Source organism: Acartia tonsa, chromosome 8, assembly GCF_053477335.1.
Source record: "Acartia tonsa isolate MP-2025a chromosome 8, ASM5347733v1, whole genome shotgun sequence".
Taxonomy (NCBI): Eukaryota; Metazoa; Arthropoda; class Copepoda; order Calanoida; family Acartiidae; genus Acartia; species Acartia tonsa.
In genome coordinates, this window is record NC_137267.1 from 22,850,319 (window position 1) to 22,878,068 (window position 27,750).

Below are 27,750 nucleotides of genomic sequence, written 5' to 3' on the forward strand. Positions count from 1 at the left end.
CTTTGGGGACTAGAGTAATAAACAGCCCAATGTCCTTCCGCCCTGATTTGAAAATCCCAGAGAAGAGTCTTTTGTTGATTTAAAAAAGTATAAATATTTTACATAAAATCTGTATTTTAATATCCAAGCAAATTTTCTCTTGAATTTTAGGCTTAAGCTACTCTTGTGACTAGCAAACTAACAAATTATTACTTTATTATTTTTTAGTTTTTAGTCTAGTTATACTTACTTATACACTGAGAAGCTTAAAATCTATAACATTTAAATACTGTTATATGGTAAATATAAGATTCTAAAAGTCTTGCTTATTGCTCGTCATTATGTCAAAATAAATATCAGGCAATTCAGCTTGTCAATATTAAGTCAGTCATTACCATTTTCATATGATGTGCTATGGCATAAGTCGATGTAAAACATTGATATTTCATAAACACATTTTTGACCTTTCCAGGTTTGATGATGTTTATCTATAGTATCGTATTATAGACAGCTTTCCGCGGTTATTAAAATGAAAAAAAGATTTAAGATTAAAACCAGTTTTGTTAACTCCGAAGAGCAAAACGGCCGGGCTAACAAAATTGGTAATAATTGTATAATTTTTATTTTAATATTGTTATACGAAGCTATACACGATTTTTCAGCATAGCTGGGAATGGATTTAAATCCAGCGAATATTCAGCAGTTAGCAGTTGTGTTTTCTTCCATTAATATATTCCTGTACTATGTTTATAAAAGTGACTTGCTATATTTAGAATTACCTTGCAATATTGAAATTATTCGCAATGCCAACTAAATAATTAGATATATAATAGTGTATTACAGCAAAAAATACGCGGCGTAAAGGGTAACGTCGCCGCATGTTGTCAGGTTTGAGCAGAGAGCCTACGGGGTTACAATGGACGATAAATTGTACATCACAAATTATTTTTAACTTAGTTACCCCTTTTAAAGATTAAAATTATTTGTTGTAAGGTTTGGTCTCTGCTAGCTAGTGCCAATCAATCAAGATTGGATACTTGTTTCTGAAAGTTTTTAGGCCAACAACTTAATGAACGTGTTTATAATTCTTTGGGAACTTTTAGTCCATGTCTTTTTAGTTTAAATTTGGCGCAAAAATCCTGCTTTTTTCTCAATAATCATCATTGTGTTTAGCAATTATTTTGTTGGCTATTACTGTATAATGAAATCAAAAGTAGCCAACGTTGACATAATATCGACATGTTGATGAAATATTATTTCGTCGATAAAAATTAGAAACTTACTACCAATAGAACGCTATTAATTTCTACCATTGTCTTATGTTGTTAATAGAACAGCCAAAAAATTATATAAAATATTTATCTCTAACCAATTGCATATTGCAAAGGGTGATTGGAACCTTTACAAAAAAATATCCGGGTTAAGGAATAGACAAATATCATTGAAAAAAAGATGCTAAAATTTTGTATTATTTTGGCTGTGGTAAATATTTGTTTTTAGTATAAATAAAAAAGCCTATATTTTGGGAATCTAAACTGCGTGTTTAATCATGTGATTTATGATTTGTCAACATAAACCATAGAATTTCATTCAATGTGATATTTCAATTTTTATCTTCTCATTACAGCTTTACCCCTGGAAAAAAATTATTTGGGCTTGCCTGTCCCCTTCTCTCATCGCTGGCCCCTATTTAGAGCTTATGGGGGCAAAGTAAGCCGTTACAATCAAAGGATGGTGTTACAAAAATTATAAAAAATCTTTGCTAAAGACTAATTACAATAAGTACAAGCGGCTACCTTCTAATATCTAGGGGCTTGTATTAAAAGGGCTAAGAGAACAGCATTAAAATTTCCAGGACTTTAAACTGAAAATAATAGAACCATTACAGGACCTAAGTTAAGCTTACCCAAAATAGAGAACCAAATCGGTTGGATAGTTTGAGAGATCTTAAGCCTCAGACAAGAAACCTTTCTATTTCCTATATCAGAATCAGGATATTACCACTTTAATTCGGACAACAATTATCTATTTAATCCTTTGTTATTTTGTAGCCCCTAGAATTTTGCAGTATGCAGCATCTTCAATAAGTTGATGCTATCTTAGTTATCGAAAAATATCATTCAATTTTTTGTACCAATGAAAGAAAGAATATAAAATATTACATTGTTTTTTCTGCTGTTTAAGACTTTAGTCATAACTACATTAGTCTAATGCCATGTCAATATTAAGTCAGCCATGGCCTTTTTTACGTCATATAGTCAATAGGATTAATGTCGTTACAATAATAACATGTCGATAATATGTCAGTCAGGACCACTATCATTTTATGCAATATAGTCGACAACAGCAAATTCGTATTATATCTCAACATTTTTAGATTCTTTTTTGTAATGTATTCAAGTTCAATTAGGGGGGGGGGGAGTCTTAGATAATACTGTTCAGTATCTATTTATCCTATACAAATTTTGTGAATAGATTTTGAGGTTAATTCTAGAATCATAATTTAGGGTTGAAACAGATTTTCATTACGATAAAAGACTTTTAGAAATGAGTTTTAATCTTTTCTTTTCATTTTTATTGTTCCTTTTTGGACTTTTTATTACCATTTATGAGACTATAAATCAAATTTAATTATTAGAATAGAGTTACATTCATATAAATATAGAAATAGTAATTCTATGTTTTGGAACATCCTTTCACTGTAAATATTTAGAAAATTTACAAGTTATCTATTATAAAAATGTATTATCAAGTTTGTCATTACATAAATTATAAAGGATAAATATCTTAACATATTAATTAAAAACAACGTTATGAAAGGTATTAAATTATGACTTGACAAAAATTATTTAGTGGTCTGCTTTAAGAGGTTTAATAAATACTACCAAAAGAACTATTTGTTTGTATCCTTCTTTTCCAATATTCCTAGGTCATTATTGGACATTTTTGCAGCGAATCTTTTCTATTAATTTAGGTCGGTCCCAGGGACGTCCACTGGGGGGGATAAAGAGGTGATTACCCCCCCCCCCCCCCAATAAATTTTGGACGTCCTTGCTTCTGTGATATAAAGATTATTTGTACTTTTGCAATTGAAATATACAATGAATATATTCTAAACCGAAGCAACTCTTTAATTTTATAATTTGCCTATAATTCCAGGGATCTTAAGGGATAAGACAGTGGAGTTAGATTTATAAATCCTAATAAAATAAGATCAATGAAATTACCCCATTTGTATATTACAGTTTTCTGTAGAAAAGTTTACACAACAAAATCAAGATTTCATAGCACCCAACAGCTTATGTTTAACAGGGAGTAAGGGAGGGGACAATGGGCAATTAATTCAATTTAAGAGTTTTCAAAGACAGGCCATGAAATCCACACTAATCCATAAAATTTGGGGGAAATTGTAAAGGGTTTGTTCATTAAATTTAGAAAATTATAAACTAAGAAAAAAATCATGCAAAGTGAAATAACATCTTGTTTTTGATGAAATATAATGAGGTTTTATAGTGCGATTTTTATCTTACAAGATTATTGGACCCAGCCAATTGCTGGCTGTCTGGGCAAAAATATGAACCAATACGCCAGCCTGCCCCTTTTTATCCAGTTTATTTCCCTTGCCCCATGCCCCCACCTCACTTCTCCCTTTTCCTATAGTGTGCTTAAAAAAGGGAGATGGGAAGAGAGTGGAGTGAAATAGAGTATGGAGGGGGGGGGGGCCGTGTATTCTCAACTCTCTGTCTGCTAGATTCAAAACTAAAACAACGAGTAGCGGCATTTTATGCGCTAGTACCCAAACTCAGTCAGAAACTGCTAAATTTTTGCACATTCCCTTTAAGCCAGTACCCAAAGTTTGAGACTACTAAAAATTGAATATTCGATCCATTGTCCCCTCCCTTACTCCCTGTATGTTTAAGCCAGCGAATAAGAGAAGGTGTATAAAGAATTTTATCCTAAATGTTTACAGCTTTATTATATATATTTATTTTTATATATTTTCACTAGGATTCGCTGCAATCTGATGTAATTGTCCTAGATTTTTAAAACATTGAAGAAATGTATCACCATGGTTTTGTTTATGTGCATGTAGATTTGAAATTAGAGCTCAAACAAACATTAAAATCAGACAACAAAGGACTAGCAAATAAGCTTGAATTTAATTTCTTTATTCTATTGCCATATTAAATGATTTCATTATGAGAATGATGTTATAAGATGTAAAGAATAAAGTTGACAAATTGCTAGCCATGAGCGCTTTTATTGAATAGCTTAGTTTTTGGCAGGTTTTAATCTGTTTTTAGTCAACATACTGTTATGAAAGCTAATCTCTTTATTATGTGCGTTGATTTTATTTATTCGACAAAAAGAATTACTAACAAAAACCATTATCTATCGTGAAAAATTTATTTTTCAAGACCATAGTTATATTTGATATGATAACAGCAATAAAATGTTCAAATTTCAAGTTACCAATCATTAATCCCAATATACATTGACATGCAAAGATGATAGGTGGAGGTGGAAGGGCTTTAATGTGGGTAAATGTTTTTAGGCTCTTTTTTTCTGTAGTCTAGTGGTGTCTCAAAATGGCTTGCTGATTTTACAATTGATATTTTTGCTTATTAAAAAAATTTTACTTTTATACTAATATCACTCAATAAAATGTCACTAAATAACTTTTCTTGCAAACTATCCATCTCATACAATAGCTTCGACTTTGAGTTCTTTTGCTAAATCTGGTGCAAATATTTATCTAAACTTTTCAATCAATAATTTTAATCTGCATAAGGGGTAATTTGGTTTATTAAAATTAGGAGTTAACTTAGATTTAATTTACATAGTCTTATCCCTAAAGAATAAGTATGGTTTCGGTAAAAAAAACAAACAAGGAATTGACTTTCCAGTATAGCTTCGAAACCAATTGGAATCCGCTGGATTAGAATCGGTTCTCAGGCATACTGAAAAAAACATATATAACATCGTATTAGATATAATTTTCCACGAATATTAATAAATATCATAAAATTAAAACCAGTTTTGATAGCTCGGGCGATCGGCTCCTCAGGGTCTAACAAAACTGGTTTATATGTAATAAATTTTATCTTAATGTCCGTGGAAAGCTGTCTATAATACGATATTTTGATCTTTTAAATCAAATAATGCATTTCGTAGCCGCACTGAAAATGTGTAACATGTATCTATGTAACCTTTTTAGAGCCTAGTGGATGTACTGTACATTCATATAATATATGTAACAAACCCCACTCCTCAATAAAATCAACATTATCCCAAATGTCAATAATATTATTCTCAGAGAGAGAGAGGGGAAAATGGGCTGTTTATACACAAGTCCACAATTTTTTACAATACCGTTTTCTTCTTCGTTGGCATAACAACTTTGAGGATTTTTACTGAATTTTAATTGGTTGGTTTATTAAGTTGAATATTTAAATGTTTCAACCACTAACTTTTATTTGCAGAATGTTTGTAATTTTGTGTGTCATTATAAGGGATGTACATCAATTTATCGGCCATTGTCTTATCCCTTGAGATCCTTGATTTTTCAGATCCAGATTAAACAATTAGCAACCTTTCAAAGTAAAACAAAGTTGTTAAACATATAAAACTTTAAAATTTTCAGAGAAGGGGTGTGATTATGTATATATGTTTGTATATTGTATCTGTACAAGCTTTTTACATTTGCCAACTACTGTTCAATACATAAGATGATACAGCCCTTTGTTAACATATACATAAAAATACAGGGCCATACATCAATAAATTGCAACAATATGTATAACTCTGAAATATCAATTATATTTAGTAATCAAGACCCTATGATTCAGAATAATGAGAAAAAATAAAGAATAAATCATTAATTGCTCATAAGAAAACGGCAAAAAAGTTAAAATACTTTGTTATCACAAAAAAAACATAAAAAAAGGAATATCATATAAACTTTAAAAGTTTTTTTTAAATTAGATATTGGTAATGTAAGGATATTACTGTATTTCATTTTGGTATTATTTTCAAGTATTTTTGTTAATTTTAATAATCATTTTCATATGAATAGATTTATTCAATGTCAAATAATTGATTTTAGTTACTTTAAATTTTAAAGATTTTTCTTATTTTTGAGGCACCCTGTAAAATGATAAAAATAAGATTTACATACCTAAATAATATAGCATATGTACATACATAGATACAAATATAATGAATACAGATACAGGGATCTAAAGGGATTAGACAAAGGCCGATAAATTGATGTACATCCCCAATGATGACACAAAAAAATGCCGTTTCTCTAGATAACTATTAGTGGTTGGACACTCAACTTTTTCAGCAAAGAGAACCAACCAATCAGAATTCATTAAAAGTCCCCAAGAATGTTAAGCCAACAAATAAGAAAATGTTATTGTAAGACTTTAGGGACTAGTGTGTTAAACAGCCCAATGTCCCCTTCCTCCCTGATAGAGATACATTTATTGTTAACCTGATAAAAAGACAAAGAGTTATAAAATTTGAAACCTATAAAAGTGTGCACTAACAGTAACAACTACCCTGTTAAGCTTCAATATTCTTATTATATCGACATATTATTAAAGCTACAATGACATAAATAGTAAAGTGTTAAATGATAAATGTAGATTTGTATTAAGAACGAATATCAGGAAAGTTTTCTACTATAACAGCTATAGTCGAAATAGATAATGTAAAAATTATGTCAATACAATATCTTAATATTTAACAGAGTCTATTTTGCATTGCCTAATTATCGGGGCTGCAAAGATCAACTTTTAGCACATAATGGCTTTATTAGTTTTATTGGCGTGTTGCAATTTTTTATGTGCAATTGCCTTTGTTGTTACAGTTTTGGGTACTTTAATAGGGGGCGTTGACAAGTATTCTAATTAATGTAGAAAATAATAAAATAATGTTTTTTTTAAAATAAAGCCTTTTAATACAACAATTAACTTTTTAACTCTACATTAAAAGGCTAGGATGTCCAATTTGATTATCTCATTAACAGTAAAGTACCTTGTAAGTCCTTGGAAGAAGGGAGGGTAGCTATCCCCTCCTCTAGTTAGTTAGGATCAAGAACTTTTTAGTCTGCTGCAAATTATCTCTGATATAACGTTATAGATAACTAAGCTTTTTAGAGTAGCTTCCTTTCCATTGCACATGATCTAGTTTTAGGGGAATATTAATACTATCTCATTGCGCTTTCCCTGATTGCCTAACAAAAGCAGAAAGGTCAAGGTGTACTCTAAATATTTTAGTAATCTCAGACGGTTAGCTTTACTCTTCATTGAAAAATAAAAAATACAAGAATTTTGACATTTCTTAAATAATACAAAAAAAAACATTTATTGAAATCAAGGACGATCACAAGCAAAGCTATTTGAAAAAAAATTAAAGTTTCTTTGTAATCTTGACAAATAGCCTAAAACTATCCCCTCATTGGTGTGAAGCATGGATTGGACAGACAAAAAAAAACTTACTACTTTACATGATTGGATTTATGCATAATGATATTATGACTAATCAACTGCCAGTTGCCTTAAAGGGGGAAAGTTTTAGTCTGTTTTAATGCAGTGTTAGCAAACATTGTACCTATTGGTGCTCTGTGAGATTTTTCAAATAACTTCAAATAAAGTATCAATGGAATGGACTGGCTAATCAAAAGTCGTACCTAAGTAGTGTAATCAAAAAAAATGATTATTCGTCAATTTAGTACATTCGTCCCTTAAGACTTTTGTTGCCTTTGAATTTCTTACTAAAACCTTTATAAACATTTTTTGTTGTATTTTTAAAATTCCTCAAAAAAATGTGAAATATGCCCAAGTAAAATTGAATGAAAAAATGTAAGAAATGACATAAATATTTGGATTGGAATGTTTTGGAAGATTTAATAACAAGGATAAGGATCTGCTGAGAAGCAAAGCGTATGGATGTTTTTTTTTTAATTTCATAGTTACAAATAAACACACATACAGATACTCATTTTACATCAATGATGGTAATTTCCTTAACTTTTAAATCATTTCTGATTAATTACATTGTTTTGTTATCAACAAAGAAAATAATATAAAATTTAAACGATGCTGTTTTTATCACTGGCGGAATAAAGTTTTTTTTAGATATAAAAATACCTTTGTAAGGTATGTACTGACAAAAATGGTAATGTTCAGTGAATTGGAAAAGTACAATACCAATATTTAAGATGATTGTGAACATACATATGTTTCTTTGGTCGTCTAGGATCATTTCAGGCATTTATACAAATTAAATTGTACATCCAAGTCTAAAATTAATAAACATTTTCAAAAATAAGAAAATTAATATTCTGTTTATTTATGTTAATCCTTCACCCATATTAAGATAACTAGTGGCTCTTATTTAAGAATTGAAATGTAGCCTAAACTTAAATCTGTAAATAATATAGCCTAAAACCTCTCTGGCACCTTTGTACAGCTTCCTAAATTGAAAAACTCATTCAGTTCAGTAGTCATCGAAATCTTAAGCTTCAGACAAAAAACCTTACTACTTTTTAAATTAGGATTATAGGATATTTGATCATTCCAAACCCTTGGTAAGGTTTATCTTAATATATTTGAAAAACTGTACAAAATTCAGAATAAATATTGACAACCACATGTCTAAATGTTTTCCGATGGTCAATTTTGAATTGTAACGGGGTTCACTGCGCTAAAGAAAGAATCAAAAAGTGACTCTTTAAAACCGCGAAATTTTATATTTTACATATGAGAGAAAATCGTTCTAGTTAATTGTGGATTAAAACAAGAAACCTTTATCTACCATGTAATGTCAATTTAAGGTGTTGATATTTTAACATCATAATATTTTAACATGGTTTTAATCACGTATGATATATGTTTGGCTATCTCTAGACACTTTTTGTGAAAGAACACCACTGAAAAAAAAGTTATGTAAACTGGGTCATCGTATTTATTGGCTATTTTCAATATAACAGTTTTATTTATTGCATTTATAGTAGTTGGTAACTTTGCACTGGTCAGTCATGGCAAAATTGAACTTTATTTCGTCCTTATGTTATTTACTAAACGTGGTCTAAGCTGACGTATTATTGACTTGCAGCTTAGTAAAACTTTTTAATCAACAATTCAATCTATAACAGGGGTAATTTTTATCATCATCATTGGGTATCGTTTATTGTCTTATTCCTTAAGATCCCCTGATGGCTACGGATTGATGTTGATGTAATAACAGCCTAATATATCAACACTAATAGTGTAAATATATATTCTTAGACAAAGTTAATTATAATGATTAAGATTTGAACTTTTGAAACTTAATTATCATGAATTTTACATTTATCCACACGGCGTTAAAACAAGGATGACAACATCTATTAATATAACTGTTGAACCGCTATGCTGTTATAATATCAACAAAGACTGTATTCCTTATTTAAAATTTTATGATATAAAGTAGTTTTTTGTCGTAAGCTAAAGATCTCGGAAACTGTATTATTGTACTTCTAAGGGAAGCTTTATAAATATCATTAGTGGTTGGTTTTAGGATATTTTCCTAAACCCCTTCGTCCTCCCCTAAGATCTAGGGCGAGGCTGTCTTCTTTAATGCCAGTCGACAATGACTCAAAATGAATTTAAGAGAAGTTTTGCTTCAAAACTGCAATATTTTATGAAGAAAAAAAAGTTTCAGAGTTAAGTGCAATGAAGTGCTTTTAACTAAAACTACTCAAAAACCCCGCCCAAATTAAGTAGATCCTTAATCCCCTGTAGACCATAGAAGCGTATTGTTGACATAGAATTATAACGTCGATAATATCGCGTTTGATAACAGAAGCCATCTCTGACATAATGGATATATTAGTATACTTGGATCTTAATCTAGATTTTCATCTAATAATGTAAAACATGAAGCGGGCTAAAATAACGATTCCCCCTTCAATCCCCTTCCGACCCCTTTATCACATCACATCCCCTACTACTGGACGATCGAACTGACCAATAAATGAGTTTCACGTTGGGAAGCTAAATTGACGACAATATGCCTATATTAATATGTCGATACAATACAGCCCAAACGTAACATGTCAAGAATGATTTAGTCCAAAATAAGTGCAAATTTCTAAAGGTCAAAATTAAGGTTTATATTTCATATATTTTTTCGATACCCCCCTCTTGATGTGAAATTACAAGATTAGTAAAATACATAGAAAATGTAAATTTTAGACCTACATTTGGTATCTTTAGAATACGTCACCTTAAGTCTTTGTATTAATTGCAATTCATGATTTTTAAGACTCCATAGTTTCCATAAGGAAATCGAGACAAACATTCATCAATTTAAATCGATTTCAACTGTTAAATGTTTGAACAACAAAGTAATACGAAAAGAAAAACCTATCTTTTCATTAACGTTTCTGTAGGGAATTTTAATCGTCTTATATGGATTTTGAAGGGATAAAAAACAAGCATAGAGGAAACATATTTGGTGCAAGATTTACACTAAAATTACATGATTTAAATCGATTATAATCCTTGAATGTGTGTCCCTATGTCTGTATGTTTGTAAGTAATGCACACAAAAAACTGACTGCATAGCTTCTAGATTCTGTAGAATAGAATACTTGTATTTTTCAATTATGGTTGCTTTGTTTCAGTGTCCCAAAATACGACCTCTTTAACCTACGCTTTGTTGTTAATGCCCTTATATAACTGCTTTACATCATTGTAGTAATAGGTTATACATTGAAACCCGCGACTGTACATAATACGTAGCACATCCGCTCGTTGTCGAGTTGGTTATGGGTTTGAGTCTCGACACGACACTGCTTAAAAAACAAAGTTATTAAAAGTGGTTCCTTCTAATGCTGTACCAGGTAAACGAAAAAAAAAGTTTGAATAGGGGTAATGCCTTGGTCTAATGCAGACTGATAAGTTTATACAAAAAAAACGTATTAAGACATTTAAAAATACTTTTTAACATTATAAAGGCCTTAAACTATTAAATTCATTTTATATTTATGCTTATCTCACACAGGTTCCTTCGCCCCTAGCCACTAGGAGAAGGGGGGAAAGGAAATGTGATTCAAACCCCCTAAAGATATTTATAAAGCTTTCCTGGAAAGTACAGCTAATTCGAAACATAAAATTCCGAGATCTTTAGCTTTAGACAAAAAACGTATGACTTAATAATATAAAATTAGTAATCTATTATATTTGTGTATTGTTATGGTGCCCTAATCTGCATTAGTTATTATGTGATTGTTATCTAATCACGCCCTTGTCTAACAGCGAATAATTCAGGGAGGGTGGAGACATTGGGCTGTTTAGTGTTTATTACGCTAGTCACTAAAGTTTTCTTATTTCTTGGCTTATCAAATTTGGTGAACTTTTTTTAAATGTGGTTGGTTCATTTAGTTGAGTGACTAGATGATTTAACCATCATTATAATCAACAGAAGGGGTAATTTTGTGTATCTTCATTGGGGATGTACATTATTTTCTTATCCCTTTAAATCCCCGTATTTAAATTAAAGTATTCTCATAAACAATCCAGTTCAACTTGGTACAATACATTGAGACAAATTGAGTTGATATACTCAATATTGAGTTTATTGCATATTGATTCACAAAAAAAAATCTTTTAGATATTGAATCATAATATTTCTAAAGTTTAAAAAAGATGATAATTGCTTATCAAAGTTGGATTAGATTATCTTCACTGCTATTGATTATATTAACGACAGACAGACAGGTACAAATACTTATAGAATAGCTTTGCTACTAAAAACATAAACATTAATACAAAATGAATATAGAATCTCTGAATGGAAAGGATTAGCTATTTTTACTTAGAGCTAAAGTTAACAATAAATAACTTTTCTTTACATTATCATGGCAGTTTTTAGTGATATCATTTTGTTTTTATGTTTCTCTCATAAAGGCCCTTTTTTCATTTTACCTCTTCCCATTTAGTTTATTATTTTGGTCATAGTGTCAGATAAAAAAGCTCTTATAATAGCATGTAGAAGGTATGCCATCCATGATCTATTTTTAAATGCTAAATACTTCCATATTAGTAAATGACAGACAGACAGAAAGACCGACACTCTATCAAAAATTGCATTTTTATTTATCCTTTTCTGCCGTATTTTATGTAACCCTTTAGGTTAGCAGTAACAAAAAAGAAAAAAGGATTTAAAGCAAGCACCTTTGAACATTTATTCCCAGTTTCCTATAAGGTTTAATTTGGCCCATACTTTGAAGATATTTAAAGTCCCTCCACAAATTATGACGTCATACGATGGAATAGCCAATGAGAGGCCAGTATACACTGTAATTGAATAATGGTAAAATTTATGCTGGCCTCTCATTGGTTATTCTATCGTATGACGTCATAATCTGTGGAGGGACTTTAATAATCTTCCATAATTTTCGACCTCTCTTCTAATGTTTTAAGTGGTAAAGCAGATAATCAAACAAAATAACAACTAAATTGTTATCACGAGTTTGTTTCATGGCACTAAGGCAATGAATATATAAGTCTTAAAATCAAAATAAACTGACAGACCATATCCAATTGAAAGCAAACACAATTATCAATGAAACAACATTTTTCTGTACAATGCGTGGTATTGAATTGTGCCTGTTTAAGGACCAAAGAATTCACCAAAAGCTAAATATTTTGCTATTCGCTTCTGTACCTGGATAAAAGGGGTCTTTTTGTTATGAATCTAGCTAGGAAAATGCGGTAACTCTTATTGTGACCTATATATACAGTTAGATATAAAGAAGATGCTAAGCTGCTACACTTTTAGGTAGCGAAGCTACGCTTTAATATTTAGGTGTTGGTCTGTACGTCCATAATGCATTTGAACATCACGAACTACAAAAATAGGAGTAAACCTATTTTATGAGTGTTTTGTCCTTGTCTGTCATTCGTCGGTAATGCAATGTTTAGTGTAACATATGGCTTTATGGCGAACGTTTCAACTACCGTTAATAGTTATTTCTCGTATCGTATTATAAACGGCTTTCCGCGGATATAGAATGTACAATTATAAGATTAAAACTAGTTTTTTAGCCCCGTGGTGCCTATTTTAGCAATTATTCTTGTTTGATTCTTAAGCATTAGATAACACTTACAAAGAAAAGCTTAACCAGGGGTAGGTATAAATATTCGAGAGAAAAAAAAACTATTAGTAATTTTAAAAACTTTGTTCGGAAGATTAAAATATGATTGGTCTGTACAAAATAACGGGGTTCCAAAAATTGTATATATTTATGTCAGAGGTTATTTGGTTATGATGATTGAAAAAATGGCTGTCGGTCGATCAGTCGGTCGGCTGGAGGCTATTTACAGTGTAGCTTATAGTACCTATAAAAAATGACGTCATACAATGCAAATGACCAATGATATGCAAGTATAGATTTTACCATTAATTTGTCAATTACAATGTATATTGTATACTGGCCTTTAATTGGTCATTTGTATGATATGACGTAATTTTTGTAGGCACTTTGTAGGCTGCTTCGCGCTACTAACTATTTTTGTATGATGTAAATTACTGCATAAATTGCATGATTTCATCTATTTAACTTAATTTAACCTTTTCAACACTTTTGGTTCAAAATTTTCTTACATTTTGTCATGAAATTAAGAAATTTTTAACAAAAATAGTATACTTACCGTTCAAGCAATTTTTGGGGTCATGATAACAAACACAAACATCCAATTACTTTAATATATAAAGATATTGGTTTAATATAAAATAACTGTATATATTATTCTTCAAAACACTTATTTTTACCAAACTATATATAATAGATACCGCTAAAAAAAAACACTCAAAAATAAACTAAAAATAACAAAATATTATAACAATAGGTTAAGATTGCAAAATATTAGTTTCCTTGTTTATAACAATATAAGATGAGATAATATATCTGTCTGTAACAAATTATCTCGCAAATCGCTGGTCTTTTTCTTTGTTTATTAAATTTAAACAATATGTAACTATAGACTATAGCCTTGATAAGATATTTTACAGTAATAAACTGTTGGAATTTAAATGAATAAGACAATTGGCATTAAATTGATGTACATCCCAAATGATGATGCACAAAATAACCCATTATATAGATTAAAATTAGTGGTTAAAACGTTTGGACAATTAACTAATTGAACCAACCAATTAAAATTCAATAAAAGTCCCCAAGGTTGGTAAGCCAACAAACAAGAAAACGGTATTATTTTGTAACTTTGGGGACTAGTGTAATAAACAGCCTAATATCTCCTCTCTCCATAAATAAACTGTGATTTATGACAATACCTGCCAAACAAACTAATGCTTTCTTTATATTTCAGGGCTTAGAGTTTGACTGGGAATGGCCACTGAGCACCGGCGACAAGAAGGACAAGATCAAGCTCATCAGATACATGAGGGTAAGTTTGTTTAATGGATTTATCATTAATGGATCTTACACCAGATTATCATGTACTCTAATAAAGTGGAACTTGTGGCGGGCTGAAATAACGATCCCTCCCCCCCATTCACTGCCTTTACCCCATCCCCTCCCGTCCTATGGACTGAAAGAACTTAACAATAAACTGATTAGACTACAATTTTCCACTGGCATAATATCCAATTATTTTCTACATCCATTGCTACTTTATTTCTACTGTTTGTGGGATTGACAGCTACAGTTTAGTACAGCAAAGGTTTGGATCACTAGAAGCTAAAAATCTTTTTTATTGTTTACGATACTTTTATGTTCTTGCGTTTAAGTCTTTTTTCGTTTCTCAAAACAAATGTATAATTCTTGATAAAAAAAATATTATTCTTCTCTTGCCATTGAGCTATCCCTGTATTCCTTTTAAAATCACTTGCAGACCAAATGAAAGTACTACTCATGCTTATGACATTATGGCTAAATTTTGTATCAGATTAATAAGTAGCGCAGCTACTTGTTGGTGTGTTTACTTTAAATAATTTTAATCCAAACAGACACTAAAAGAAGAATTGCTATGAAGAAAAGAAACATGTAAAAAGTTTTGGTTTTAATCTTTAAATGAAATAAAGTCTAAAAATTAATTCAAGTAAAAACATTAAAACAGAATAGTCCTGGATTGAACTATCTTTATTAAAATGCATGTCAAACTATTTAATTTTAAAAAGAATATAGTTTAAAAACAATAAATATTAGTTTTTATTTGTAACATATTTATTTGTTGATTCTCTTTAGTGAATAATTATCTTTTTCCAAATTGTTTGTTTGACAAATGTTAATTGCGGTTATGTTTCTCTGCCTCGTTTGATAAGCTTTAAAGCAATGTTTTCAAACACGGTTTTTAGAAAGGTTCAGTTTTAATTTTTTTCTTTTAAATAGCATATAATTTGATCTATATTTAGTGAGCCTATGGGATTAGATAATGGACGTTGATATGATATGCCCCTAATTATTTTAGACAAAATTACCCTGTTTGTAGTTAGTGATTAGTTAAAGGATTGGACACTTTTACTTTTTACAATCCAATATTACTCTTAAAAGCCTTTAAGCTATTGAATTACAGAATGAGTGTATAATTTTTGGAGTCCATTGCCCCCTACCCCCATGAGACACAAACCAATGATAGACTCAAGAAAATGCGCGAAAGGTGCCACTTTTTTAATGCTAAACCTTGTCAAAATTCATGGAGTTGCATGTTTTAAAGTCCGGAGATTATGCTATGCTAAGCAGTTTCTGTATCTTTATATTTGCCATGCTTACAAGGATAAGTAACTAGGGTTGCAAATTGCTAGGATGATTCCATAATGTCACAAAATATTTAGTACAGAGCTAGATCAATGAAAGATAAATTACTTTCTTTCCTAACAAAAGAATACAGAAAAAGTTTTGATCTTTAAAACACTGAAAATGATATATTTTCCTTCAAATTTTGCAATCCCTAAATTTCGTGTAGCATGTGCAGTGAAAGATTTCATGTTAGCAAATACTTGCAAAAATTATTTCCATCTCTATAATGCAACAATTTTTTGTCTGTTTATACTACTCTATAACTTACTGAGTTTATCTGAGTTTTGCAAAGGTTGCTTGTCAAAGATTAGAATTTATATTTGGAGGGGGGGGGGGGATATTTGTTATGTGAAAAGACAGAATTTTGTCTTTTTTAAATTACTTATAGAAAACTTTAAGCTCTCTCCTCTTAGAAATAAAAAAAAGTTTCCTAAAAGAGTATTGAAAAGTTGAAATCAAAATATAAGGCAATATTTTTTTTAAACTGTTAAATCTTTAATCTTTCTTATGTATTTGTTTATAAAGCTGCTTTTTGGATATAAACATCCTTGTTTAAAAAGAAAATTGTACTAAAATAGTTTGCAGAAAAAAACCAGGATGACAACATCCATAAAAGCGAAGCACTGAAACGGTAGGACAAACGGACATTAACACTTGTATAGTGTCTGAACTGAATATCAGAATATAAAAGTATCGAAAGATTCGAAGCAAAATTGTAAGTAAATTTGTTGAAAAACTGCTTGATACATGATAATGTTTATGGACATACTTACATTTTTAGGACTTGATTATAGAGTTGCTTTGCTTCTACTATTGTTCTTTGTTGTCCCAGGAATCAATATACCAAAAATCAGATCAAACGGATAATTAGATCACAAAAAAAATAGTTGTTAAAAAAGTAGAAAAATCAACATGTTTAGAATGGACGTACGGACATTCTGGTAATGATTATAGAGTTGCTACGCTTTCTAAATCGTACATAACTACTACAGGAATCATCATGCAAAGTTTGAAATCGATAGGACAATTCTAACATGCCTAAATTAACCAATAAAAGCTATCTATCTTGGACGGACGGACGGACGTACGGACCTACCCTAATTATAGAAAAGCTTCGCTTTTAAAAATAATACGCATTTTTCTCGGGTCATTTAAGTATGAATTGAAATAGTTTAAGGGAGAAAATAACATGTTAATTTGGTTCAATCCATGGAAAGCTGTTCAAAAAATCTATCATCAAGATTTTAAATCTTTTTTTTTATTTATAAAAAAGCTGTAATTCTAGTATTGATGTAACATTATCATTATCAGAATAGCATTTCATGTTTCTAAAAAAAATTATTAATTTTGAACAAAATGTAGATGTAAATATAATGTAAAAAAATCATTAAAAAACACATTTTATTAACAAAGATTTCAATGTTAGTTTGTCGGTAATACTCTTTTAGAGCCTTATTTGAATTAATAATAAGGAAATGCTAAAATGCTTATATTTTTTGGTGGAATCAATGGTACACCGAACTCTTTATCTGTACTGAAGTGGGCAATTATTAAAAGTTAATGGATTTAGATTGTCTATAATAAGTGTATTTACATCCAATTTACAGTGACAATAGAGAAATAGAATAGACAAATTTAAGAATTGGACTATGGATGATTTATGATTATTTGGTTCCCCAATTATGATAAACAACAATACCACTTATGTAGATGAAAATTATTGGTAGATATTGTTTTGTACCTGATTCCAATGTCTTCCCGAAGTAAATGCGCTTCCAAATATCAGAACTTAATTATAAACTTTGAGGGACAGTTTTATTCACAGTCCAATGTCCGTTTCCTCACTGGAAATATTCTATAGTTTAGCTGAACTATTCAAAATGATCTATTTTATAAATCTATTGTAATTTTGGACCACTGGATAATGATAGCTTAGACCTGTGGATTATCTTAAGCTATAAATATATGATTTTTATGTAGGGTGCAACAAAAAGTTTCATATTGTCAAAATTGTTTTGTCAAGGGTGTGAAACTTTTAGGTGTGGAAAAAAGGGAAGACGATACCAAAAATGTTTAGGGGGGGGGGGGGTCTCTAAACTCCCCTTACGCTTATAGTCCTTAACCTAACCTAAAAAATCCCTTTTAAATCTATCAATAGGTTGGTAGGGTTTTACAGAGATTCACTTGAATTTGAGGATTTTCAAAAATATTTTGAAAGATCTTTTCAAACATCCTAATAAAAATTACAATGCTGATTTCAACTACTTTGATGAAATAGATAATAAAGACCTACAAGCACGCGAGGGACTGCATTTTTCTACTGTACTTTTCCTTGTTTTTTTTATAAAGTTTCCAAAATTGCAGATATTTTTAAAAAATCAGGTAACAGGGGACTTTTGACTGTAATTAATACGGATTTATAAACGTTTATAGATAAGTTCTTTCATTCGTTGGAATTAAAACTTTGGAACTTTTATTAAATCTTGATTGGTTAGTACAAACTATCAGTGTCCAAACTTTCCCACCGATAGTTATTAAATACGGAAGGCTAATTTTATGTACAATTAGTGGTCTACATCGAATTATCGCTTAGATCACTGTGAAATATACCAACTAAATGGCCTAAAGTACCTGACCTGGACATATAATAAATCCTCTTTATAATTGTGGAAAAACATTCTAACATACATCTTGACACTTTAGTGTGTAGGTTTTAATAAACTTAAATTGTTTAAACATGAATCTAAATAAATGGCAACTAAAATGTTTCATGATAAGAGTAAAACACGTAGTAAATTAGTTAATTGCTATTGTAACGCAGATACTCTATAAAACGGTTCTCATTAAATTGAAAGGATAAAGATAATTGTTTACATCCCCACTTTTGACAAGCAAAAGTACCACCTCTTTATATTAAAAATATTCAAAAGTTTAAAGTTTCAAAAACCAATGAAAATTCAACAAAAGTAACCAAAGTTTTTGATCCAACTAATAAGATAACATATTTATTGGCTACTAGTATATCTACAGGTAAATGTCCCTTCCCTCCCTGCTAGTTATGGATGAAACTGTCCTTGTTGAAATGGTAAATGAAGCCGAAACAAATTTGAATGCTTTGAAAGTAATATAATATGTAATGTTAACAAGCAAAAGATTACCTAAAAGTAGAAAAGTATTTTTCAGTAGATTATTAGCAGCTCAATGAGATGTTTAAAAAGGAACCTCCAATTTCATCCCATTGGCTAATTTAGAGAGTATCTCATTCTCTCTAGAATATCTCTATTAGGTCGATAGTTTTCTGTTTTACTCAAGTCATGTCAAAAACAACACAAAAAATCAAGACATTAAAAAAAATATTATTCTCCCCAAATAGAGTTTTTTTTTCGAATACTTAATATTCAAAAAAATTTAGCATCATAATTTTCTAGATTTTAAGTATAAAATGTATTCATATTGATCTACAATAAACGTATAAAACATGAGATTTCATGCATATGTACTTTCATGTTTTTTTTCTGTAGTGCAGCTACTACATAATTAGGGTCTGTAGTAAGTCAGGGATCTAAAGGGATAAGATATTGGCCGATAAATTTATGTAAATCCTCAATGATGATACACAAAATTAACCCTTTCGTTTGAACACTTTATAAATCAAAAAATTATAATTACCCCAAAGTTGTTAAGCCAACGAATAAGAAACTCTAATTAAACAAAAAATTTGGGACTAGTGTGATAAACTGCCCATTGTCCCCTCTTTCTCAGTTAGTATGGGAGGTACAGTCAGTAACTGTTTTTAAACTTGTTATTAAGAAAATAATTCGGGTGTAAAACATAACATAAAATGTTTTTTTTTAATACATTATGGCCTTAATAATGTGTTGATTTAATGGTAGGACCCTAGTTTAGCTAGAATGGCTATCAAAGAATTTAGAAAAATTGGTCTAGAATTGAAACAATAAGAATATGTTACAAAAAAGGTTATCATTGATTTTTATGTCTGCATCTTTTTATTAGCGAAGCTTCTCGAAAAAGTTTGTACTTTTGTGTGTCGTTCGTGTAGCGAATTTAACGGTTTCTCGTTAAGACATTAAGACAACCATTATCTTTTTAAAACACCCATAATTCGATATATAGGCATGTTAGCACCTAAATATTTACTCTGGCCAAAAAAATTTTGTAAAACTAAAAAATTGATAATTCGGAGGTATCATTTTCCTAGGTTAGGGAGGTTGGTGGTACCCTACCAAAATAGTTATAAACCATCCCAGGACCTACGAGGAGCTGCACTGTTAAAGATAATAATATCGGTTTAGCGATTAGCAAGATCTTTTGTACTTCCAAAGAGTTATATGGGGAATGGGATACAATTACACACAAAAATTCCACAATCTAAAAGGATTAAAATCCCTGGATATACTTCCCTACTTCTTACCTAACTAGAATCGTGCTTAAGGCAGATTAAGAAAAGAATTATTGTTTATATGTTAGATTAAATTTGGGCCCGCATTCACTTCCCCATAAAATAACCATTTTAAAACATAAACTTGTCCATGAATCTAAAAATTTTAGTATCACAGTTTTATATCATAACTAGCGGCTGCGTTTCTTTTCTTTATTCTAAGTGATGGGAAAAGCAAAAAATAGCCACCGAAAAATACACCAAGACCTATCTAAAAACTTGTTAATTTAAGCTACAGACTAAAAAACCTTACTTCATATAATAGGATTTTCCTTTTTTCATTAAAATACTCCTCCTATTGAATCGCATTTACCTTTTTATGTTCTTTTGAAAATGTTTTGCAATTTGTCAATTTAAAAACTGCGTAAACGCGGACGTGATTGAATATCTTTAAATTCATCCTGAAATAACTAGCACATAGAATTACAAAATAGATGAATAATCAAAAATAAATTGAATTAAGTGTCAATGTACCTTCTTGTGATTAATGTAGCTGAAATATCTACCATATAGTTCTATAGACTGGTATTAGCAAGATTTTAACTAACACAAATGACCAGCAAATAAAATAACTACAAATAAATGAAGGAAAAAAATCAAAAATAGCCTTCTTGTCCCAATTTACTTGTAGATACTTGCTTCTAAATTAGCTTGTAGCATAGAAAATTGTGATCTATTTATTTTATCAACCACATAAGGCAGAATGGTAAAAATTATTTAATAAGTAGTCTTCCTTTTTTGGACACAAGCGTTGGGAATAGTCCCTTTCGTAACATCGCCCCATAAGGGGCGATTCGTCGTATTTTTAAAATGACTTTTTATAGGTTATTTTAGGTTAGGTTAGGTTATATTGGGTTAGGTGATTGCTCCACAGGGTTAGGTAATTGGCCCCGCAGGGTTAGAGCCCCCCGCAGGGGCTAGAAATAGGAGAAAAGCTACTGTGAAAAATACGAAGAATCGCCCCACAACGTGCGATGTTACGAAAGGGACTATACCCCAAGCGTCTTTACGTCCCATTAATACTCTAGTACCATAACTTTATTGTGTATGGTACGTGCTTCCATAAACAAAGGTAAAAAGCTAATTTACCCCCATTGTCTTTACACACATATGAATAGAGCTATGAAAGGAAAAAAGGGGTTTGTATAGATGAGTGGCCCAATTTCAGACCATTTTTGACAGTATACACACTTTTTATACATTGTACATGAATTAAAACAAAATAAAAAGGATAAAGTAAATAAGCTGTTTATAGTACCTATAAAAAGAGTGACGTCATATAAAACAAATCACCAATGATAGGCCAATACACAGACTAAATTACCAAAGGCATGCCAGTATACAAAATGTATATATTGACTAATGGTGAGCCAGTATGACGTAATTTTTAATTGGCACTATAAAAAAACTTAAAAGTAAAGTCAAAAAAACCTAATCAGTCAAACTCAAAAATATTTTGTAGATTCATTTTAACAGCAGTTTATGGTCGAATATATGGAATTTGATGAAAGTGGTTATGACTTACATAGTATTTACGTCTTGCCGTATATTTACGTCTACAATATAGCTAACATTTAGCATTATAGATAAAGCTCGATATTAATGTTTGATGTTAACTGAATTGAAGTATTACTATTAATTTTATTGAGAAATCTAAAATTTCGTTTACTCTATAACTTCTGACAAAAATCTGAAAATTTGTATTTTTGGAAAAAAAATGCCTTAATAAATAAGCCAATTAAAGGTATTTTTAGTAGAGAAGAAATGTGTATAGGAGTCACTATATAATAAGATAAAAATCAAAGTTTAAATATTTGACTTTAAAATGCATTTTTAGCTAAACCCAGCCCATTTTTTCACCTTTTAACGGTTAGGAGAATGAAAATAATTTTGATATCTTAAGAAGAAAATCAAAGCCTTCAATTTTTAACCACTTAAAATCTTGTAGAAAGATTGAAGTTTTAGAAGGAGTTATCAACACACTAATATGAATTCGAAAAAAGTTATTTTTATACATTTTCCTTTTCACTTTGTCATTATGAAATATAATTATATATATATATATATTAATTGTATATAGGGTTGTCCTTCATGAAGAGGAAAGAAATCTTCAGCATAAATGACAAATCAATCTTAGAAAACAGTTTTAAGAAAGTATAATATATTTCACCTTCCCAACTGATTAACGCTTCAAAGTCATAAACTTAGTCAGGACATTTAGGTCAATTAGTTCTTTTAAAAAAAGGCTGAGTTTAGTTATTTTTTTTGTAGCAGAGCATCTCTATAATTTGTCCACTTAATAGACGGACCTGTAAAAAGGCGAATTCCTTAACAGTAATTTGCATCCTATTTTTTCCAAAACTATTGCATTCTTAATTCTCTATGTTTATAATTCACTGTTTTTTTTACATCTAAGATATTGTTAGCTGTTTATTGCTTAAATGAAAATGTAAATTTACCAGAGCAAAGCTTTTTTATTAAAAAATAAAATATTTAAAAATTATCGTATTTGTACCTTACAAAGCAGACAAATAAAGTACGCTAGCACCATTCAAAATCATCCCTGTTTTGTAAGAGTTAATAGCATATTTTGTTTCAAATAAGGATTTTGTTCGGAATAATATACATAACATATATTTTAATGATATTTGTGACTCAAAATTCTTTTCAAATTTGTAAAAATTTACCTAAGAGCGTATCTTCTATAAGATATCGTGTTTAAGTATGTTCATTTGACCGTCCAAGCAAAATAAATTGCGACTTATTAGTTTATAATATTTTTGCTATTTATGGACATAAATTTTCTTGTTTTTTGCCTAAATTAATCAGTAAATTTATCAATTTAAAGCCCGGATCCAACCTCCACAAAAATTTTAAGTGGTTGACTTTTTTTATGCATATGCAGATTTTTTACAATTTTTTTCATTAACTTTTTTGCACTGATTTTATTATTCTGGGTAGCACATTTATCTGTTTTTACATCAAAATTGTTTAAGCATGTTATTTCTTACCAATTTTGCTTAATTATATCAAAGAATTCGCTATCTGATTTTGTATGATTTTTCAGCAAATCAAGCTCGCCACCGGTGCTAACATTCCCCGTCGCTCCAAGCGGTCGCCAGCCACCACTACTGAAGAAATTCAAGATGGCGACTATGATGAGACAACAACGACATCCGGCTTCCCCACAACCACTGAAGAACCGGTTCCAGAGACAACAACAGCTGATTGGCGTGTACACCACCAGGGGTAAATATATATCAAACGACGACGCCTTGACACCGACTTTTTGTACTTTTTTTACTGTAAAAGTACAAAATATGTACTTTTTAATTATTTTGACAAAGATAAAATGACACAAGCGACTTTTTGCATGTACTTACTCTATACATACAGCTTTTGATTCAGGAATGCAGGGATAAGATAAAGAATAATTAATCAATTATCCCTCTAACTTTTATCATGTAAAAGTCAATCTTTGGCATCTTGAAAATAAGGAAAGATTAAGACAAATGCCACATTCCTCTCCCTCCCTGATTTGATTAAAGATTTGAGACAGGATATGGTTAGGTAGAGGCGACACCACAGACAAGAGGGGGGAGGGGAGCAAGAATGGGGATAAATTGATGCGGGATAGATCAGGGATGCCAGGGATTTTTCGTATTTTTATTACACTTTTTCACTATATATATTTTATTTTAAAAACATTTCTTTTTATATTTTTGGTCAATTACTGCAGAAAGCAATTATTTTTTTATAAGAAAGATAAAGGCAAAATTTTATGATAAAAGCATAGTATTTTATATTACTGAAAAAATTGGGGATAAAAAACATAGACAATTTAGACACAGATTAACTTTTAATATTAATAGTATAGTTTATTATCTAATAAAGAACTTTTGGTAAGTAGGTTCTTTATTAATTTAAACTCAAAGTATTTTTTCAATTCATGATTTTAAATAATTCTTGCCTAAGAAGGAAAAACATTTTCACGACTTAACCTAGTAGAAATTTTACATTTCATTCTAAAGATTCATTAGTCATAAATAAGTCTTGCAGTTGTTTCATGTTTGTGTATTCTTTATGTAGGTTTAATTTGGAGATTTTGTTTAAAAAGGGTAAAAAATAAAAAGGTTTAGGTTTTCCAGTGTTAGACATCTAGAGAAGCTTCGCTTTTGTCAAGATAAAAAGTATGTTAAGAACAATGTTTGGCTAATGAACCTTATGAATGTGTGTATGTGTGTGTGTGTGTGTGTGTGTGAGTGTGTGTGTGTGAGTCTATTGTTATTAAATACTGATTCATCATAATATCATAATATTTACTCTTACACATTGTAATGACTATTATTCTTCTTTAAATAATACTCCTATCTAAAAAAAATACACTGTAAAAAATATTTGACCAAAACACTTCATGATATGCAGAAGGAATTGTTTCATTATTGTTATTTTTCAACTAAAATTCCATAAAATACCTAAAAACTACATGGTACAAAATAATGACTATTTTATATATTAGCCTGAATTTAAGGCAAAAAATTAAACAATCCCTTTTTGCAATATCATTATACATTTTTGCATATTTTTTACAGTGTAACTTAAACTATCTATAAATCTATCTATTAACTAATATCTCTTCTTGTGAAAAGGTCGACAGTGTTAATGATCATTTTTGTTCTTGGTGTCAATTTTTATCTGCCAGTTTTTGATTGACAATTGTTATAAGTTAAAGAGTTGTTAATTTGAGGTCTTTAAAATGTAGTTTTGATTTAGGAACTTTTTTCCAGTTCGGCTTTGAAACCGATTCATATCCGCTGGATTAGAACTGGTTCTTAGCCATACTGAAAAAAACATGTATTGCATTAGATTTTAGACAATTTGCCAAGAATATGAAAATAAAAATTAAGTTTTAAAATATATTTTGTCAACCTTTTTGTTGCTAAATTAGAGCATTTTCTGAATAACACTATTTCATCCATTATCTCAAAACTGTTATTCTATCTGTATATATCCTTCTCTTTTCTCAAATTCTTCTTTTTTCATCCTTTTTCTTCCATCTTTTAAAGTGGCTTAAAAGTATGAAAGCAAATCTGTGCCTTTTTCTGTACGCATATCTTAAATTTGCTTGTGATTTTTCCCCCTAAAAATATTTAATGATACATACTTCAACCTTTTATGCCAAAATACATTTTTGCAACCAAACTTCTAAGCCCCTTTAGAACCGAAGCTTGTTCTTCAGGAACAAAATGCTATTTCCTTGACATAATATTATGTAACTAACCCCTCTAGTGACGACGATTCTGGGATGGAAAGAATTGGAACTTCAACTGAAATGCCCGATGACGAAAATGAAGCCACAACCAGGTAGAATACATCCTGTTATTTTTGTATTATTAGTCCAAGTCTGAAATGTTTGATTTACTTCCCTCATAGGTCTGTATCACTTGTTGAAATGATGAAGCCTTAGTTTCTCATTTGAGGTTTTATCAAATACAGCTTAACATAAATAATTTATTTATTTTGTCTAATTAGACCAAGCTGTGTTGCTTGATTTACCTCCTTGAGAGGTCAATATAGGTCTCAAAAAGATATTGTAATTTAAAATTAAGCATTCATGCTGGTTTCACTTCACCAAGAGGTCTGCATCATACTAATATAGAATAATATGCTTTTTGCTTTTACTGCTTTTTTACTTTAAATAGATTCATTTTTTACCTTTAATAAATTCAGTTATAAATGAGTTTATGAGCTTTCTAACAAACCTCTGTTCAATAAAAATAACTCTTTGTATTGTTTCTGAGTTTACTAAGCATCTCTGTACTCTTTGTATAATTTCAGATTTAACTGGCGTGCGCGCGGAGCTGTGCGCAGACGTAAGAAGAGGCCCACAACCACCCCACCCACCAGCCTTGACTCCGACTACGAGGACGCCTTGACCATGGAGGACGTGATGTTCAACGAGGCCGAAGAGAACGTGTACTCCGTGGAGGAACAAGGTTTTGTGCTGGCCCTCCGTCTGGCGCCTGAACCATTCTTTCTCGTCAATGGATATGAGTTTAAATTATTGAATAAGTAAGTTTTATCCCAAAACTTTTTGTTAAGTAATCATATCTATTTTAAGGTAAACTGCGTTATACTAGAGATATTAAAAACTTAAATTTCAATGTCAGATAATTAATTATATTATTAGAATCAGGAATTGTCTTGGCACAAAGTTCAACCTAAAAAGCCTTTCATTGAAAACCTTATATTTTATGGGGTAGCCTTTTTTTCACCCATCCCACTCAAATGAGATGAATATTTGACATCAACAGGACGAATCTTTTCTGAAATATTCTGGTCAGTCTAAATGTTATAGACATTCAATGTCATTCAGGGATCTAAAGGGATAAGACCATAGGTGATAAATAGATATACGTCCCCAATGATGAAATACTAAACAACCCTTTCTGTAGATTACAGTTAGTGGTTGAATCGTTCGGACACACAACTAAATGAACCAACGTTTAAAAAAAAATTCAATGGAAGCCCCCAAAGTCGTTAAGCCAACGAATGTGAAAACATTATTATAAAACTTTGGGGACTAGTGTAATAAACCAGGGAGGGATGGGACATTGGGCCGTTTAATACACTAGTCCCCAAAGTTTTATAATAATGATTTCGTATTTGTTGGCTTAATAACTTTGGAAACTTTAATGAATTTTGAATAGTTGGTTCATTAAGTTGAGTGTACAAACATTTCAATTACTAATTGTAATCTACAGAAGGAGGAATTTTGTGTATTAGGTATTAACATCAATTTATGGATCATTGTCCTATCACTTTAAATCCCTGGTAATAACAGCTCAATGTCCCCTCCCTCCCTCCCTGAATGTCTTTAATAATTTTGTTATTTTTTCAGATTTGTAGATTATTTTGTTTTACCCAGCTTCAACATTTCAAGAGATACAACCAACGTCACATATCACCACTCAAGGCAAAATATTCAAGCATAAAAAGATATTTGAATTGAAAAGCTATAGGGATTATGGGAAGTAAACAGAAAAATATAGCCTAATATGAAGAACTAGCGGCTTCGCCCCTAGCCTCTAGGGGCTTTGCCCCAAGAGGTGATCAATAAAAAGGACCAAGAAAATCTTCAGCAAAAAAAAAAGAAAAAGAAAAATGGACCAAGGAAATCTTCAGCAAGGTTTTTTTTTGTTTTTGGGGGGTTGGGTTATAGCTTAAAACCACCACAGGACCAATAGGTATAAACCCTGAAGAGTAGAATCCGATCGGTTCAGTGGTTACCGAGATCTTAAGGGACAGACAGACGGTCAGACGGACAGACAGACATAGTTCTACTTTGTATTATAGACTAGCGGCTTCGCCCCTAGCCTCTAGGGGCTTTGTTTTGTCCACCTGACAGTCGGTCATACTTCAAAAGTCATAAACATTTCTTTTTAAAGATTTCGTGATTTTTTTCTTCAAATTTTGTATATTTTCTATCTATTAT

At 30.5% G+C, this 27,750-nt stretch overlaps 1 protein-coding gene across 2 annotated transcripts in view; it reads left to right on the forward strand.

The window, feature by feature from the left end:
- LOC145326312 (uncharacterized) overlaps positions 1–27,750 on the forward strand; it is a 248,606-nt gene that overhangs the window by 199,417 nt on the left and 21,439 nt on the right. Inside the window, exons 8-12 of one of the 2 annotated variants that reach the window (XM_080169598.1) lie at positions 14,367–14,444; positions 23,323–23,504; positions 25,545–25,619; positions 26,094–26,327; positions 27,157–27,231. In XM_080169598.1, coding sequence (XP_080025724.1) covers positions 14,367–14,444; positions 23,323–23,504; positions 25,545–25,619; positions 26,094–26,327; positions 27,157–27,231 — 644 coding nt within the window. The remainder of the gene's footprint in view (positions 1–14,366; positions 14,445–23,322; positions 23,505–25,544; positions 25,620–26,093; positions 26,328–27,156; positions 27,232–27,750) is intronic. The other variant, XM_080169599.1, reaches the window with a different exon arrangement.